The sequence below is a fragment of the Uloborus diversus genome, chromosome 9, assembly GCF_026930045.1.
Source record: "Uloborus diversus isolate 005 chromosome 9, Udiv.v.3.1, whole genome shotgun sequence".
Lineage (NCBI taxonomy): Eukaryota > Metazoa > Arthropoda > Arachnida > Araneae > Uloboridae > Uloborus > Uloborus diversus.
Window position 1 is genome coordinate 60633040 of NC_072739.1, and position 17670 is coordinate 60650709.

A 17670-nucleotide genomic window follows, 5' to 3' on the forward strand; every position below is an offset into this window, starting at 1 on the left:
GAGTCGGAGTTGGAGTCATTTTCACTCAATGCCCGTAACACTGCCAGTGATTGCTGGGTCGGAGTGAGAGTTGGAATCGAACTGATGTTAGGGTTAGGGTAAAGGAGTCGGAGTTGAATGCTTTAAAATTTTTGAAGCTGGAGTCGACCATTCTCCCTCCGACTCCGTAGATCTGCAAAAAAGATCCATGTATGGAAATTTTGGGATAAGACTTAGAATTTACACTTTTTCCTCTTGGTCCGGAAAGTGAGTGAAAACTTAAAATTTGAAAGTATGACAGATTTCAACTGACATGATCAATAAAAAGTTTGAAACTAATGGGTATGCATTTTCGAGTTATGAAAAGTGCTTCAAAAAATTTTAAAAATGAAAAAAGTAGGTATATAGTAAATTAAAAAAAAAAAAAAAAGAAAAAAGAAAAAACCTTACACAAGATACATTGGTGCAATTAATGTTGATCACTTTGATACTTAATAAATTTGTTTATTTGCGTAATATCGTCGGCACCATGCTGAAGAGCCAAAACAAAATTTTGTCCATTAGACGCGTTTAGTTATTTTCAATGTTTTAATTTTTATAGATAATTTTAAGTGTAAAATTTATTGTTGGAAGTAGTAATAGCCTTTTTTCAGTACACCTGCAAAAACCATTGAATTGACAAAACGAGATTCGCGATTTTTCACTTTCGTTCGTTTATTAAGTTTAGCATGGTGCTGACCATACTATTAAATTTCGGTTTTTTTTTTTTTGATTACACAACACACACATTACTTTCGTTTTGTGACTTCAAAACTTACAACCAAGGCGGAGAAGTTGCAGTCGGACTGATTTTGAGGTAAAGAAGTCGGAGTCAGGAGTCGAAAGTTTAAAAGCTCAAGAGTCGGGGTCGATCACTTTCCCTTAAAATCTGCAACCCTGCCAGTTCTTGTGGAATCGGAGTCGGTCATTTTTCTTCCGACTCCGCAGTCCTGCTTAGAACTACTGGTGTGACTATTCATTTGTATAATTTGAATCTCGATCACTACACTTTAACTTTTATTTTCTATTTCAAACATGCTTCGGCGGCCCAAACATTTTCTTCCAAATAGTCTGATTTGCAGGATGATATTTTTAAAAATATAGGAATGAAATATGCTGGCGGCCCCTATGAAACTATCATGATTATTTATATGATAAAAAGAAAGTATAAAAATAAATCCATGATTTTTCCTTCCTTTCTATTTAATTGCAAAATTTAATGCGGCCCACAGGGCAAATGCCCGGCTGCCCGCCGGTTCCATCCACCACCAGCTAGGCCTAATCGATGTAGACCTTTTATTACCATAGAAAATAATTAAAATCCGAAAAAATTTGCACCTTTTCTAATTTTTTTAGCGCAAAAGTTTTATCCGTTTCCAGTTTCTATTTTTTATCAAATAAAATACTTGTAATTGGTTTTTAGCAAGCAAGGCTCTTCAAAAGATATTCATTTTTTTTCTCTTGATTCTGCTTTTGCAATAGCAAAATTTAGTAGTTGTGATTGCATTCCCTTTTTCGTGCTTTCCCAAGTTATCTCGTAAAAATAAAATAATGAAAGAAAATATAACTAAATTTAATTTTATACATGCTCTGACTCGCGAGGTTCATCTGTACATAATATAAAATGAAGTCTCTAAAAAGCGTCTGTGTGTTTGAACTCGCAAAACTCAAGAACTACCCGGCCGATTTCGCTGAAATTTTCACAATTTGTTCTTTTAAGTCCTGAAAAGGTTTGCAGACCAGTTCGAAAAAAAATCGATGAATAGTTCTTTTTTTTTTTTCAATTTAGCCCAATTTTCACTTAAATTCCCGAATATGGGGGTGAGAAATTACTTGCACATATTAATATTACATATCGTTGGAAAGGGTAGAATTTTCCGCGTTCTACGCAATTTGTTTCAATGCTATAACTTAGTTACGGCGGGAGTTATTAGCGTTTTTACTTCGAATTCTTTTAGGCTTAGCTGAAATTTAGGCACTATTTCCTTCATTAAATCTATCAATAAAAAGTGAAGGAATTGTCCCACAGTTTTCTTTTTGACACCATTGGAAAAAGCGACATTTTTCACTCCAGATCTGACACGATCTTTGGTCGAAAGTTTAACCCTCTATTTCCATTAGAAAAAAGTTACAAGCGAATTAAATGAAGTTCAAAAATCTGTTCTCTATTCAAGTTTTTAACCATTTTATCTTGCGTTTCCACGGTAACGCTTATTGAATCCATTGTTCATTTCCATCTTTCTTATTTTCAATTCTTAAACTTATTTTATTTTGTGTTTGTATGGTCACGTTTTTTCAATCCTTCTTTCTCATTTTATTTTAATTTCTTTAAAGTATTTTAATATCTGTCGTCATTGTTTGGGGGGGGGGATTTTGCATGATGTTTTTTTTCTTTTATTTATGCCTGATTGTTGAATATACGTCACTTGACACACTATTTGTTTTCAAAGTAGACCGGGCAAAGCCGGGCAACGCAGCTAGTCTTAATATAAAGCTAGGCATCGGGCTCAAGTTTCTTTTGAATTTCGTAACTTAATATTAGTTACTGTTCTTCTGCTTACTTAAGATGTGGATTTCTCTGCTCCCCAATAAATATGTTGAGCTAGTGGATGAGCACCACTATACTCTTGAGCCCAAGAGTTTCCACCACGTAAATTTGTGTGTTTATAAGGTTTGATTACGGAAGAAGGAGGGGGGGGGAGGAACACTGAATACCTTAATTGGTCATTAACCCCATCACCCTAACGTTACCAAACATGACCTACAATTTTGTTTCTTTAATTTTGAAACTTTTTCGGTTGTGCACCTCGACTCTCACTCCCTACAAAATACCATTACAGATCGACTAAAATCTCGTTTATTGGACTTCAATTTCTTAAAATTATTTGGAGGTGAGCATCCAACCCTTGTCTGCATGAAATCACTGAAGATCAACTAAAATTGCGTTTTCAGAGCTACAATTTCGAAAATTTTCCGGGAAAGAACCCCCGGACCCCCCTCATTTCTGTAAGTGCAACATTACATTCACAACTACATTAATGTTTTTAAGTTTCTTTCACTGCATAAACTCTGTAGAGCATATATTTTTAATGATTTTACATCATATTCAGATTTTTCGTCAAATTCTGATTCTTAGACTGTTTTAGTTTATTGATCTCGCGATGAACCCGCTTACAAATGCCTAGTTTCATGTTTTTAATTTCAAATTTAATTTTATTTTCTTAATTATTTTATTTTATGTACATTACAATTTTTATTTTTTGCTTTTAATTTTTATGGGGAATTCGTGTTGTTAGACGCCAAGAATGATTAGTTTCTTTATCATCTAAATTGGAGGGGGGGGGGATCTTGCAAAGTAAAATTTGGCTATGCCCCCCTGTCGGGCAAGCTTGCCCCTCCGTCGGGGATTTCCTAGCGCCACCACTGTTAACGGCTATTAATAACCATGACCGAATTCCTTATTTTCTATACAGTGGACTAGCTGTTTAGCTTTTGGGCCATTGGAGGATGATTTTCATATCTGAAAATATTGTAACGGTGGCATATTTTGCATATATTTGTAACTGATAAAAGCCATTGAATTTATTAACGACTCTTTCTAGGAAAACACTCCAAGATTTTTTTTTCCAGAATAAAATGTATGTGAAGAGTACTATAGCATGCTTTAATGTCTTGAAGTATACAAAACGTGCCAGTGGACACGGCAGAACCAAAGAATATCGTTGACAGAACCCCGATAACATGTCTCATTGCTTTTTCGTTTTTACTTGATGCTATTTTTCCTGCAAATGCTCAACTTTCTGTGCTATTTACAGTCTTTTGAAAATATGAGCCTAGAGTGGTGTGAATGCAGTTTTTTACTGTCATTTAGATAGAATTCATCCATTTAATTATCTAAATGATATGTTGCATTGAGAAGCACCCGGGCAACGCCGGGTAATAAGCTAGTATTCTATAAACGAGCCTCCTTTAGGTACTGAATTTCTGAAAATAAGTCGACTCTAGCATTTTATAAAAATATGAAGGTGTTATTTTATGTAAAATATAATAGGTATTTTGAAAGCATGTCTAGATAGCAAATTAATGTATGGCATTTTTGTATTGTTTATGTTTGGGATGTTCTGTTGAGAAATTTCTAGTTTTCATACATCGAAATTTGAGTAACTAAGCGTTTTTTTGGCTGAAATAGTTATTGATTTTGGGGATTTTTTCCGCTTTAAATATCGCAATTTCAATCGCTTTGCTCTTTTTTATTAGTGTATGAGAAAAGTTTTTTTTTTTTTGATGAAATGCATGTTGAAAAATAGCCTTTATTTCTATTGGTACATACAGTGGCTCCCAAAAGTGTCCGTACACTTTGAAAATTTTTAGTAAAACCAAAATAACGCGAAACTGAATTCGAATATGAAGTCCAATATTTTTTCCATCATTCCTATGTCATTCTAAATAAAACCCTGTAGTTTTTTCAAAATAATGACGGATCTTCTTTTTGAAAAGAGTCAGAAAACGAAGAGACAGAGGAATAATACGCCACAAAAGTCATCGTACACTCAAATATTTTCGAATAAATTCATGATTAAAATTATCTTATGTCGTTTTTCTATTATTTTTGCATTGTGTTGACCCTTGAAAGTCATTTGTCTTTAATTTTTTGTTCATTTATTCCTTAATATTGTGCTTATTACTTTAAAATGGCTGCTATTCGTAAAAATCACAAACACCATTCGAAATTTGAATTTTTTCCTCACAGTAAAGGTAAATTGGTTTGAAATGTCTCTAAATTAGTTAATTTATTTCATTCTATAGTAAAATGCTTGATAAAATGCTTTGAAGAAAAGAATCGGACCGAAAACAAGGTAAGAAAAGATCAACCGGCAAAGTTGACAAAGCGTGATCGGAGATTTACAGTTAAAAAATTTATGAAAAATACACATTTGAGTGCTGTAAAAGTTTCTGCAGAGTTAAATGAAAATTTTGACATTTAATTTTCCCCTAAAATTGTTCGCCAAGTTCTCTGATTAGCTGGATTAAATGGGACCTCTTCCCGCAGAAATTTTCTTGGCCGTACGAAAAACAGAAAGCTTACGCTTTTCGTCGTAAAATCAATGATAAATAAGCTCAAAACGTTTTGGAATTACGTCTTACTTACAGATAAAAATAAATTCAACATTTTTGGTTAAATTGCTGTGTAATTGTAAATAGAAGAAAGATTTAAGAACTTAATCTTAAGAACTTAGTTGGACCAGTTAATCAGGATGGTGAAGGTGTTTTTGTGTGAGGGTGCATGGTAGCATTAGGACTTGGTAGTTTGAAATTTTTTGATGAAATAATGTATCATACTGTTCTTTTAAATATTTTAAAAAACAATTTTAAACTCTTAACCAAAAATTTGGTTATCGGAAACAGCTCTATTTTTTTATCAAGATAATGATAAGAAGCAGACGGTTTTCAATGTTTGAGTCTAGTGCGTCACAAATATCTGGAGGCTAGATTACGAAAACACGACTTCGAAATGAAAATAGAGCTAGAAACAGTAAGACTCTCTCGAAGTGTGGTTGAACACTTCCTCAGAAATCACGCAATAAAAAGAAAAAAATGAAATTTATTCCCAGACGTTTAAAAGGTGTTGTTGATACTGCATGATATTCTATTAAATCATAACTTAATAAAAAATTAGATTATTCAATAATATATAGACATTTTTTAAAGTGTACGAAGACTTTTGTGAGATAAAATTTCAGGCACTTTTTGGTTTTTGATTTAAAAAAAAATTACTTTTAATATTTTTTGAAAAATTTTCACTTAGTTTTATAGAAAATTGATCATAGATCTTATAATTAAATACTTATTCCGAAATATTAAATCTAACCAATGGATAGGGTCCTATTTCATTGAAAGTCATAGGTGTACGAACACTTTTGGGGGTCACTGTATTTCATTGGTGAGCTGTTATAGCAATTTGTTAATTTAAGCATTTTAAATTCTTTCTAGTAATTGTTCTTTGTGTACAAAAACTTTCTAGTTTCTGGTATTTTTGAAGCGTACATTCGCGAAGTTTTTATATTGTGTTCTGAAGTGCTTTGATCAAGTTTTTCTATCTGAATTTTCCTGTTGGCGCTAAAAAAGTATCGCTAAGAACGATGTATGACACATGTCGTCATACATAGTTTTCTTGGCGACGCTTTCTTGGCGCCAACAGAAAAAAGTTGCCAAGGGTGGGGTATATGACATTAGTTCCGATGCTCCTGACATAATGATATTTTTATTAAACAATTTTGTTATTTAAAATAAAATTTATTTACATCCGTCACGTGCGGGACATCCAAAGTCAACCTCTGGTAACTTGCTTATGAATAAGCTCATATTTTTGCTCTATTAATACAGCAATGACGAAACAAAGTGTAGATTTTGAAAGCTATGGTTCCAACGCAAAGGAAACATGTCTCATTAGTTTAGAAATAATTATTTAAACCATTGAAAAAAAAATATGTATATTCCCATTCCATTGCAAATGGTCATTTTGTCCCGCACGTGACGGTTCCTATACTTCATGAAAAAGAAATACTTTTTGAAGAAAGTTTTTGCTTAAGAATTCACACATGCGTTTGTGATTTCAAAGCAACAAAATTTTGTTCATCATCCTTTTAAATTATTATTTTTAATGAATTATATGAAACGTCACGTGCGGGATAAAATTACCGTTTTGCGTGGAATGGCCCCTACTCTGAAAAAGAAGTTAGTTTTGAACTAAGTTTTGAGTGAATTTCATCATTTTTTTTACATGTTTGAAATATTTTCAAACGTAATTACGATTTATACGTGATCAAAATTTGGAACAAGCTTTTAAATTAATTAAATTTGTTTTTTTTTAACAATTCTGGATAGCAAGGAACTACATGTCGAATGTAGCAACATACTACAGTCCACGCTTCTGTTGAGGTAACAGTTCTTTTCTTGAATTATTGCTTCAAATTTTATATTATTTATTCTTGAAAAGTAAGGACCACTTCTTGAGATGACGTTTCCGTTGTAAAATTAGAAAATAACATTTGTGTCAACGTTTTACTCAATAATACACCAAATAAAAAACAGCATTTGAAGTACGAAACAGCCGATAGGAAATAGATTGGATTACTTTATGGGTTTACGAGAACCAATTTAATGCAAAATTTCCGTACGCTTATCACGAAAAAAAATCGACTTTTGAACTATTTATGAAATATTTTCAAAGCTTCATAGTGAAATTAGCATGGGTACTAATCCAGATAAAATATTGCAGGACAACTTACGACATTCAAAGTTTTTTCATTTTCCGATTCTTCTGGTCTGGCGTAGAGTGGTGCATTGTGCCCTGCCTGCTTCTCCCATGAGCCATGTAAATCGTAAGCCATGACGTTAATGAAGTCCAAGTACCTGACATCAAAAATCAGTTCACATTAGCAATCGAATGCCACCAACTCACATTAGCAACCGAATATCATCACTTCGGAAGTCATCAGTTTAAAAGCGTACTCCACATTACTTAAGTTCAGCCTTGAAATTCGTTTGTTAAACTTTTTTTTACATAATTAATCTGATAACTACTATTTTTTCATTGCAATTGGCAATAATTAAACAGCAGTTTTCGAGAATTTCTTAGTTTTCTCGTTGTTTATAACTTCTTTTCATCATTGAAATATACAGTTTTGTTGTGAATATGTCTAAGTCGGGCGCGGAAAGAACAAGCGCTTAGCATTTGAGGAAACGTGCGAGTGAAGTGACAGTTCAGAAGTTAAAAAAAACAAAAAGAAATGATAAAAGCTTCACTTCTATCGGGTGTAATTACGACAAACATTTTTTTTTTAAATTCTTTTTCTATTTGCTTATTTTGAAATCTTGATTGAGTTACGTCAATATTACGATTCATTTTTTTTCTTTTAAAACGTGTATTCAACTCACTTAGCGACCCCTGCGATATCATAGGCAGTGTCCATCGTTGACTTTCCTGCGGCGACTGCTGCAGAGAGGATGAGTCCGTGAGGTGCAAAGGCTTCTTTCAGTTCCTAGAAAATTGAACGAACCGAATGAAGTATAGCAGTAGATACATATTACCTGTTGTTTTAAACATAGCATTTCACTGAAAGGTAAACTCTAAAACTAACGAAGTACCAAAGAATTTTTACCCCGAAATAGTACTGTAGACCGGGGCACATTTACGCTTGAGGCACATTTACTCAATGCCCTTTTTTCAAAACGAATTATAACTGGAGAGCAGACCGTCATAAGAGATTGATGCTGCTTCCCAGCAAATATCCTCACAAGTTTTTGAGCATCAGTCGAGCTTCGGTTTACCATGCGGATAGAAAAATATGTTTTTTACCAAGTGGAGTAAATTTTAAGTTGAACGTTTTGAAGCTTATTGTGAATAAATAATACTTAGTTAAGAAAGAACAATTATATAAAAATTAGCAAAAATTTATCCTTTTTTGAGAATTGTATCTGTATGAACTGAAATGTTATTGAATTTTCTTGCACGGTAAAAATAAATCCAAACTTGGCGACGGGGCAAGTTTACGTGTTGACGTCTGAGCACCTTTACGCACGATCTTACTGTGGCTTACTTCTAAACGTGCCCTGACTATTTTTTTCGCTCCAAACTGACTCAACACTCTTAAGTATTTTCAGGCTATTTTATTTTGAAAATCACCATTTAATTTTTAATCGAGTTTCAAATTCGTATTTTATAAGTTACAATCATATAGTGCTGTCTTCATGCACATTCAGCTTTTACTTTATACACTATTCAGTCTGTAATAAATTTGTTTTATTTTAACGATGGTAAGACATTATGTTCGAAACACTAACAGAACCCCGTTAGGTGTAAAAATAAATATGCGTAAACGCGCCCCGTGTCCAGGGCACGTTTACGCAACCGACTTGGGCTCAAAAATAATTTTTTTTAACGGTTAAAAATACAAACTGAGCAACAACTGAATATACCAATTTTGACTCCATTAACTGCTTCATAAAATCGCAATGTCTAAAATTTCCTAAGTTAACACATAAAATTTAGAAAATTCATTGAAAAAAATCCTCGTAAACGTGCCCCGGTCTACTTTACAGTTCGATAGGTACTGTACTATAGACAGGTTGTTTTATTTACATTGTCAGTATGTTCGCAGCAAAAAAACTTCTAAAAAGTTCCTTTGCTTTCATTCATTTTTTTTCCCTTCATACCATGAGCTTGACGACAGAATTGGTATCCGAGTTTACAAAAAAAAAAAAAAAAAAAAAGTTTTTAAAAAATCTAAAAAGAATTTAAAGAAGTATTCGATTAATTTCAGCAGAAAGGGTAAATACTCGTTATCAGCACCTGAAAATGATATAGTTAAAACAATACTTAAGAAACCGGTTTTATCAGAAAATGTAAAGCTTGCCTCACATCTTGCCCTTATTTGAAATATTCTATAAAGCATATAACATTACAACTTTCATTTGTCAGGTATTTGCTATCCTTCATTGCAAAATTGGGCAACAAAAAACATGATTGGGCATATAATTATTAGAGAAGCTTCATGATTTAAAACGTTATCTGTTCTCAGTTTCTAGTTAACAAATTAAATACTTGTAAATGATTTTAATGTATGAGAAATATTTTTAAAATTATTTTCAATTTTTTCTCTCGATTAGAGTTTTGAAACCAGCTAAACTTAGTAGTTAAAAATTGTGAATGTCTTTCCTTTTCCATTTTTTCCATGATATCTAGAAAAAAGTTAAATGTGTTAAAATTTTGTATGTATTCTGACATGTGTGAGATTCCTCTTACCAGGAAACATCACGATCAAGGAAATTCAAAAAAATTCCAAATTGGTGGCATTCGAAAGAGCATTGGAAAACATGTTTATGGCACTGAAACTACGTGCCCTCGTGACCACGTTATCGAAATATGATGTCTTAAAAATTGCCGAAATTTTTAGTAAAGGCGCCAAATTTAGCGAGTTTTGTTCAGAAATGGAAGGTACGGCGCGAATTCAACATCTGCATCTGACAAGACATTTCACTTCCATATTTGGTCACCACCAAAGCGCGTGAGAAATATCGCATGAATTCTTTACTCGGGGTGACTACCATGGTGCGGGGTGTCGTGGCACAGACTGCGGCATTGAAATTTTTAGGGGCTAGTGTTCCGGGATATTAACGTGCAACTGTATAGGGGAAAACGCCACAGCCCGAAATATTTGTTTTATTTTATTGTAAAAACAATGGAATTTTTTGTTATTCTTAAGACTGTTAAAAAACTGATGTTTAAAACTTTTATGCTTCTGCGGGTGACATATTTCCACTGAAAGAGTTTATTCGATGATGAAACTGTTTTGAAAAAAATATGATAACCGTAGAGAAACGGTAAACACACTTTAAAGTCTTTTTTTTTTTTTTTTTGAAAAATCGTAAATCTGAAGTCTTCAACAGTATCTAAATACGAAGAAAACGACATTTTTAAAGATTTCAAACCATGTTCTCAAATTAAAAAAAAAAAAAAAACGATTTTTGTCAGTTATTTTCAGTGTGTTTTTCGTTATGTGTATCGTTTTCAAGTTATGTGTAAACCCTCTAACAAATCAAATAAAAAAAAAAAAAATGTATTAATTTTCATTTTGCTCGAATTTGAATTCCCTTTTAACGTGAAACATAATTGGTAAAAGTGACTTCAGTATTTTAAAAAATGACTAAATAACATGCAATATGATGTGCATTTACGTTATAGCGACTTTCAGTTGCAGTGACAGACTTTTTCGAACTACAAGGGTTGTTTTAATGAACGTCGACTGTAAAATTTTTGATAAGAATCTGTTATGAAGTAATTTCCGACATCGTTAGTTTTGCTGTGCAAATTTTTGACATTTACTATCCGTTGTTTTCTTTTTTTTTAATTACTATTTTTTTCGATTTTAAATTAAACATTTTCGCTAGCAGTGGTCAGACAATAAAACTTCATGAATGATAATAACTTTTGAAAAAATAAATAAGAGCTGGGATACTACAATCCATGATCATGTTCTTTCAACATCAAAAACTATCCATTTTATTTTCAATATATAAGCTTTAATAAGCATGTTTTTTTTACTTATTCATATTAATTCTCGTACATAATTATTAATTACTTACAACACATTTCATTACAAGAGTACAAACTTAAATTAGTTAAGTAAAACACACTTGAAATGCACTTAAATTCTGAAATGCATTATTATCACGATTACAAAGTTAAATCCTACGTTCAATTTCATTATAAAGTTGTAGCTCCTCTGGATAAAGCTCTCTAGTTTCCATTTCACAGGCTTCATAGTTACTTTTTAATTTTACCCACACAAGTAAAGGGTTAATTCGAAACATCGTTTACGCGCTTTGCAGATGACCAGAAATGGAAATGAGAGTCTTGCTAGACGCAGGCGATGAAATCACGTGGTATTTTCCATTTCTTGCCAAGTCTTTAAATTTGGCGAATTTTCGTAAGATTTCGACAGACTTTGACCCCCCATATCTCAAAAACAAAAGGACGAGGGCACACAATATTTGGGTCAAATTTTTTTCTAAAGATACTCTTTCGAATGCGACCATTTTTAACTTTTTTCATGATTACTGAACTCGTGATGTTTCCTGGTTAGTATCAGATTAGAAATCAGAGTCAATATCTTTTTTAAATTTTTTAATTCATTATTAGTTCTTGCTCACGTTCAAAGTATGTTTGATAATCCCGTGCTCTTACTATTTAAGTTTTCTCTAACTCTGAACTTTTGTTAAATGCCTTTATGTCTACAAGCTCAGATCCTTTTGCATTGAAAACGGGGTTCTTTGTAACCCCGAACGCATTTTTTTCTTTTGAAATTTCGTGCTTTAAAAGAAAAATCATTTGTACTTTTCAACCCCAAGGAACTTATACTGTCGTGGGCAAGTTAAGGGCAATAACTGCAAAATTTCCTTCTGTTCTTCATTTTTTGTCATTAGCTTTACATTAGCTTTTTTGTACGAACTTACTTATTTGGTTTTTGCTGAAAATAAAAAGCGAAAAAAAAGTTTAGTTTTAGCAATTCTCTACTGTTATTGAATCCAAAATGTGTTTTTTTGAAAATCTCAAAAACTCATTTCTGTAGATACTGCCGTTTAGCTAATCACGGCAGTATACCATTACTAACTTGACGGTAACAAATATCAATTTCTGGTTTTAACAGAATAATATGGCTAGTAACATATGAGCGGCCCATACCTTCAAAAGAGTGACGAAGTTCTGTTTATCTGCTGGCACTCCACCACGATTAGCTGGATACTCCCAATCCATCAAAATCGTACTTCTGACAGAATTCAATAACACTTTTTATGAATTCTGCTCTAGATGCAGCATTTGCCGCCATCTGAGAGTACTTGGTGGAACCCTCGTTCCATCCGCCAATAGCAATCAATGTGCTCAGATTGGGATTTAGTTTTTTTAAATTGTTGAATCGACTAAATGCACCTGTAAGCAAAGAATATATAAAGTAAAATAAGATTCTTTTACCTGTTTCGAATCTAGTGAATATGTGCCAGAAGATTCTGCAATACCTACCGCCTTAACTATTTTTCGAAAACAAAACAAAGTTAAACTCTTAACTGTTTCTGTTATGGCTATGAGTCTCAAATTATAAACGGTCTTCTTTGCTTCAGTCGTACGCCAGAAGAAGCTCAAACTTAAAGGATATTTTGTGTTTAATACAGAGTTTTCTTTGAATACCAGCGGAATAATTAAAAAATCTGAAATGTCACTGATTGCTTCCGGGCAATGTTTCGGAACCTCATTGATTTATACCAGTTTCCTGTAAAAAACAAGTTTTTTTTCGAAAAAGTTTCCTGAAGCGCAACAGTTTCCATGAACGCCGATTTTACAATCTAGTGAAAAACAATTTTAGTTACCAGTGTAAAAAAAAATATTAGGCTTTTTTATTAGGTACTTTTCCTTCAGCTTACTTACGGTCTTTCCGGATTGACTGAGCTCCAATCAAGGGCAAAATGCAGTCTCCAGATATTGTAGCTTCGAAGGAATTCTTTGCAATTACGTCTCAGCTACTAGCATATTTGCTTTTGGAGTTTTTCGAGTAAATCAGGAAGTGACCTGGGATTACTATATATATATTGAAAGCCCTGGTTTCCCAGAAGCGAATCGCCGATCTTCGACGTCGCTCTTCGCCGTGACGCTGAAATCAAAGTCAAGTGGATTCCGGCGTGGCCACTCACGTCGATTTATTTCGGGCGCGCATGCGCAGAAGAATCAGTTTTCCCCCACGGCTAGGAGCGACGCCGACGAGGTTTCAGAGAGATTCCAGGTGACTTACAGGAAGGTTACTAATTAATAGTGGGAAACTTTCCTGTTTTTTGCTAAACAGAAATGAGGCACATCAGCTGCCCTTTATTTTCTAGAAACGTTTCGATTTTTTTTTTCAGTCTTAAAATACTGATACACTAAGCAGTATTTTCTATGTTGGTGCAAGGTAATGATTCCAACAACCTTTTACAAATATAGAGAATCTTGATTATTTTAAAGTATTTTAATGTAACGTATGTTTAGTGAAAATTAGCTTTTACAAACCTAGTCCCCAGTTGTCTGTAAGATCCAGGTATGGATCGTAGACGGCGATCTTGTTGTTGGCGAGTTTGGCGAAGCCATAAATCAGATGTGTGCAGAGATGGGCATCGATGTGCTCTATGAGAAACTTGGCATCTCCTTGGCGGTAGTTAGCCCAGCTTCCAAGGTAACAAACTACTTTATATTTGTGCTTATTGCGGTCTGAAAAGGAAGTAAATAAACGAAATAAAAGCATTGGTATAAAAGTATTTTGAGTTACGCTTTGTTATTTTGCAGGATAATGTTTTCTAGTTCTGTATCTCAGAGCCAGACCGACGTAAGTCCAAAAATTGTGATTTGATGTTCATTAGTGCATTCCGCATCGAGCCACATGATTGGGTTTTTTCGAAATTTTAAAAAATATTTTTTTCTGAAAGTATTTATATTTAAATTATATATAATTTAATAGTTAAATATTTTATATATATATAATTTAAAAGTTAAATATATTCCTGAAAGTATATTTTTTTTTTACAAATGTTTTAATCTGTGCGCAGATTGAAATTCATTTTTTACGCTTCTGCACATGTTATTACAAGGGATGAAATACCATTCACTGATGCCATTAGCGCACAGCGCAAATTACCATATCCTGGCAACGCGGTTGACAGCCAAAGCGCAAACATTTAGCCCGCCAAAGTGACGTCACTTGTGACGTCAAAAAGACCATGCCTTATTTTCAAAATCGGACATTCAAAAAAATTGAATTAAAAATAACTGTTGGGAAAATAAAAGTTTTTTCCGACTCCATGTTTTTTTTCCCTTATTATATCAATTTCAGAGACTAAAAGTTGTACTTTTGACTATAGGAAACAACCCCATTCTTAAATAAGTAAAAGAATTTTCGTAATTATTTACCAGTGTTACAAGAGCGCAAGTAATATTCTTTGTATACTACAGGCAAACATTTACCGATTCTCCTGTAAGATAGCGATTATGTGACTTACGTTAGTCTAGCTATGAGGTACGGAATTATGACAGAGCAATGAGAATGACAACTGTATTTTGATTGTATTGGACTGCAAACTTTAAAAAATATAAATGAAGTTTTTTAAAAACTACATAAGGGCTTTCACGGCCGACATCAATATGAAGAGCGAACGTTTCAGTTCTTCTTCTTTTTCCTTTAGACCACGGCCAATATCATGAAGTGTTTTTTAAAGCTTCGCAATTTAAATTTAAAGCTTTTCGATTTTCTTTTTTTTTCTTTTTTTTTTTTTTTTTGCTGATTTTTTTTTTTTTTTTTCGCAATTGTGCCTTTGTATCAAAAAAAAAACATTTATAATTTTAAAATAATGAATGTTTTAGCTAAATTTAGTGAAATTTGTTTACATTTTATTTTAAAATTTTAAAATATTTATAAATATCACAATCCCATGTATATAATTTGTAGCTGCAAGAGCGATTCTACGGGCACTATACACTGTGCTAAGCGAAGTCCATTTCACCCAAATTTCGTTGCAGAACACATTTTACGAACTTACTGGTTTTTTACCAAGTGCATTTTACAGCTTTCAAAAGGCTTTGTTTGACATATCCAAGTTAATTAAAACTAACTAGGAAGAGAAGTTAAAAAATGCTTACCTAAACTACTATGGTGAATTTAAATTCTATCACAAAAAAAAAAAAAAAAATTCATTTTCTCATGAACTGAAAGGTTGCAATCGGGGGGGGGGGGGAGGAATGCATATTTTAGAATAAACATTTCATTGATTTGTTCATATTTAAGCAAAATTTTAAAAAATGATACGTAGCAAAGTAAAGATTTTTTTCTTTTCAATTCCAATAAAGCAACATATTTTCATCAAAAAGGAAGTGTTTCTTTTAACTACAAACAATATTGTGAGGGAGTATTTTTAATTGCATTAAATTTATATTACGTAGTTACCTTAAAATTATTTATTTAATTAAAATTTCTAAAACCAATATTTACGTACCTCTGCTCTGGGCTGCAGCTAAAGCTAGTGATAAAAGCACTACCAAGCAAATCTCTTTTAGCATCATTTTTCTGCAATAAAAGAAGAAAAGAATGAGTAGAGCCTCTTAAGTTTTGTTCAAAAATGCTCATCATAATATTTTGGCGAAAATAAAAAGAAATTCATTAAGAAACAGCAGTGTTGTTTACCTATATCATGTCACTTAACGATCTTATTATTTAAACGATTATCTGAACGTTGTTTAAATGAGTTTATGGTTTATTTTGTGATTGACACCGGAAGTAAACAAACGTGCATTTTGTTGGTGTGTGCGTGTGTGTGACAGAGAAAGAGAGAGAGCTTTTCTAGTAGATATTTTGATCCTGCTATACTGCACTGTAATAAAAAAAAGTCATGTGATCACTTCCGGGTAACGTTTCGGGATTTCAAGGATTTACAGTAGTTTCCTGTGAAAAAAAAAGTTTTTTTTTGCGAAAAAGTTTCCTGAATCACAACAAGCTCTAGGAATGCCGTTTTCACACTGCGTTAAAATACATTTTTAGCTACTAGTGCAAAATACAGTTGGCATCTTTATTAGGTGCTTATCTTTCAGCTTAGTTACGGACTCTCCGGATTGACTGAGCCCCAATCAAGCACAAAATACAGTCTCCGGATATTGTAGCTCTGAAGAAATTGCTTGCAGTTCCATCTTAGCTTTGGCCAGATTTGTTTTCGGAGCTTTTCAGGTAATATTAAGAAGGTACGAAGGCATTAATGAATGTAAGCTATCACTGAAGGTGTCTGAGCTTTTCCAGAAACGTGACTGGTTTTGATTGGGAAATTTCTGATTTTTTCAGAAAGATACCAGGCTAGTTTTAGGAATGATACTAACTTTTTGGTGGGAAACTTTTCTGTTTTATTTTTATTTATTTTATTTTTCCAAAAATGTTATTGGAAGAAATTTGGTTCATTAGCTGCTTATTGTCTTCCAAGAATTTTTCGAGTTTTTTTTTTTTTATAATGTGTGGAGTCAGGGGTGCCCCCCTAAGAGCAAGGGCGCACCCCCCTAAATATTGCAAAGATCCTCCACATTTAATCAAGAGCCTCTCAAAAAAAGTAAAAATATCCCTCAAAACACCCTTTTCTAAACATTTCAATGGCGCAGTCTGCGCCATGACCCCTCCCCATCAGGTAGGCACCGCTGGTGGAGTTATTTTTTATTTTAAAATCACTGAGTTATGTAACTAGGCAATATTTACCGTAAAATCGTATTTGCTTATTATTCCGTCGAGCAGGAATCGCACCAAACTTTGCAAAATGTACTCTGATAAGTTCACGCTTTTTTTTTTTTCAACACAATTCAAAAAGCCATCAACTATGACCTAATTTCTGACTATTTAAGAGCACTTTAAGGGGTTGTCTATAAATTATGCCACACTTTTTTTCTACAAATTTGGCTTCCTCACCCTTCAGTCACTCTTAACCTTACCCATGTTGCGCTCAGATATTCCTTAATCTCGAAGTTTTCATTGGATCTCAAAACTCATGAGTAGGCTGTTGGAACTTCCCATAACTCGAACTACTAATAACTCGAAGGTTTTAGTTGTTGTTTTTTTCGGTCTTCGAGCCATCAAGAGTTGACTTTATAACAATCCTTATATGCATATAAATTAGTGTATTAGAATTGGCTATATAAAAGCAAGAGTAAAAACCAAACAATATTATTTTTGGCTGTGGTTGTAGAGGTTAATTCAAAAACCTATATTTAGATATAATGGCTATCAAATCATTTCTATTATAAGTTTACTAATATTAATAAACGTATTGTAGTTTGTGGAAATAATGTGTTTGGAAAGAGTAGAAATACAATATCAGTCCTTACATATCTGTCTAAATTGCCACATTAGGGTTGGTAATATGTGTAACCAAGAGTTCTGAAGGGGTTTCTGATTATTTATTCGGGAGTTTTTTGCAGGCACCGCAGACCTGCAAGAGTCCTCGGACTCCACTTTCAGAAACTCTGATATATCGCATATATACTTTTTGCGACAACATCCAATTTGAATATTCTTTTCTTTGATTTATATTTATTTTTAAAAAAAA

The 17670-nt window shown here is 33.0% G+C and overlaps 1 protein-coding gene across 1 annotated transcript in view; it reads right to left on the bottom strand.

Annotated features, from left to right (window-relative positions):
- Window positions 1-7274: 7274 nt before the first annotated feature.
- LOC129230256 (probable chitinase 10) overlaps window positions 7275-17670 on the bottom strand; it is a 75804-nt gene continuing 65408 nt past the window's right edge. Inside the window, 6 exon segments of the mRNA XM_054864656.1 lie at window positions 7275-7431; window positions 7957-8060; window positions 12263-12332; window positions 12334-12508; window positions 13616-13813; window positions 15589-15659. Coding sequence (XP_054720631.1) covers window positions 7275-7431; window positions 7957-8060; window positions 12263-12332; window positions 12334-12508; window positions 13616-13813; window positions 15589-15659 — 775 coding nt within the window.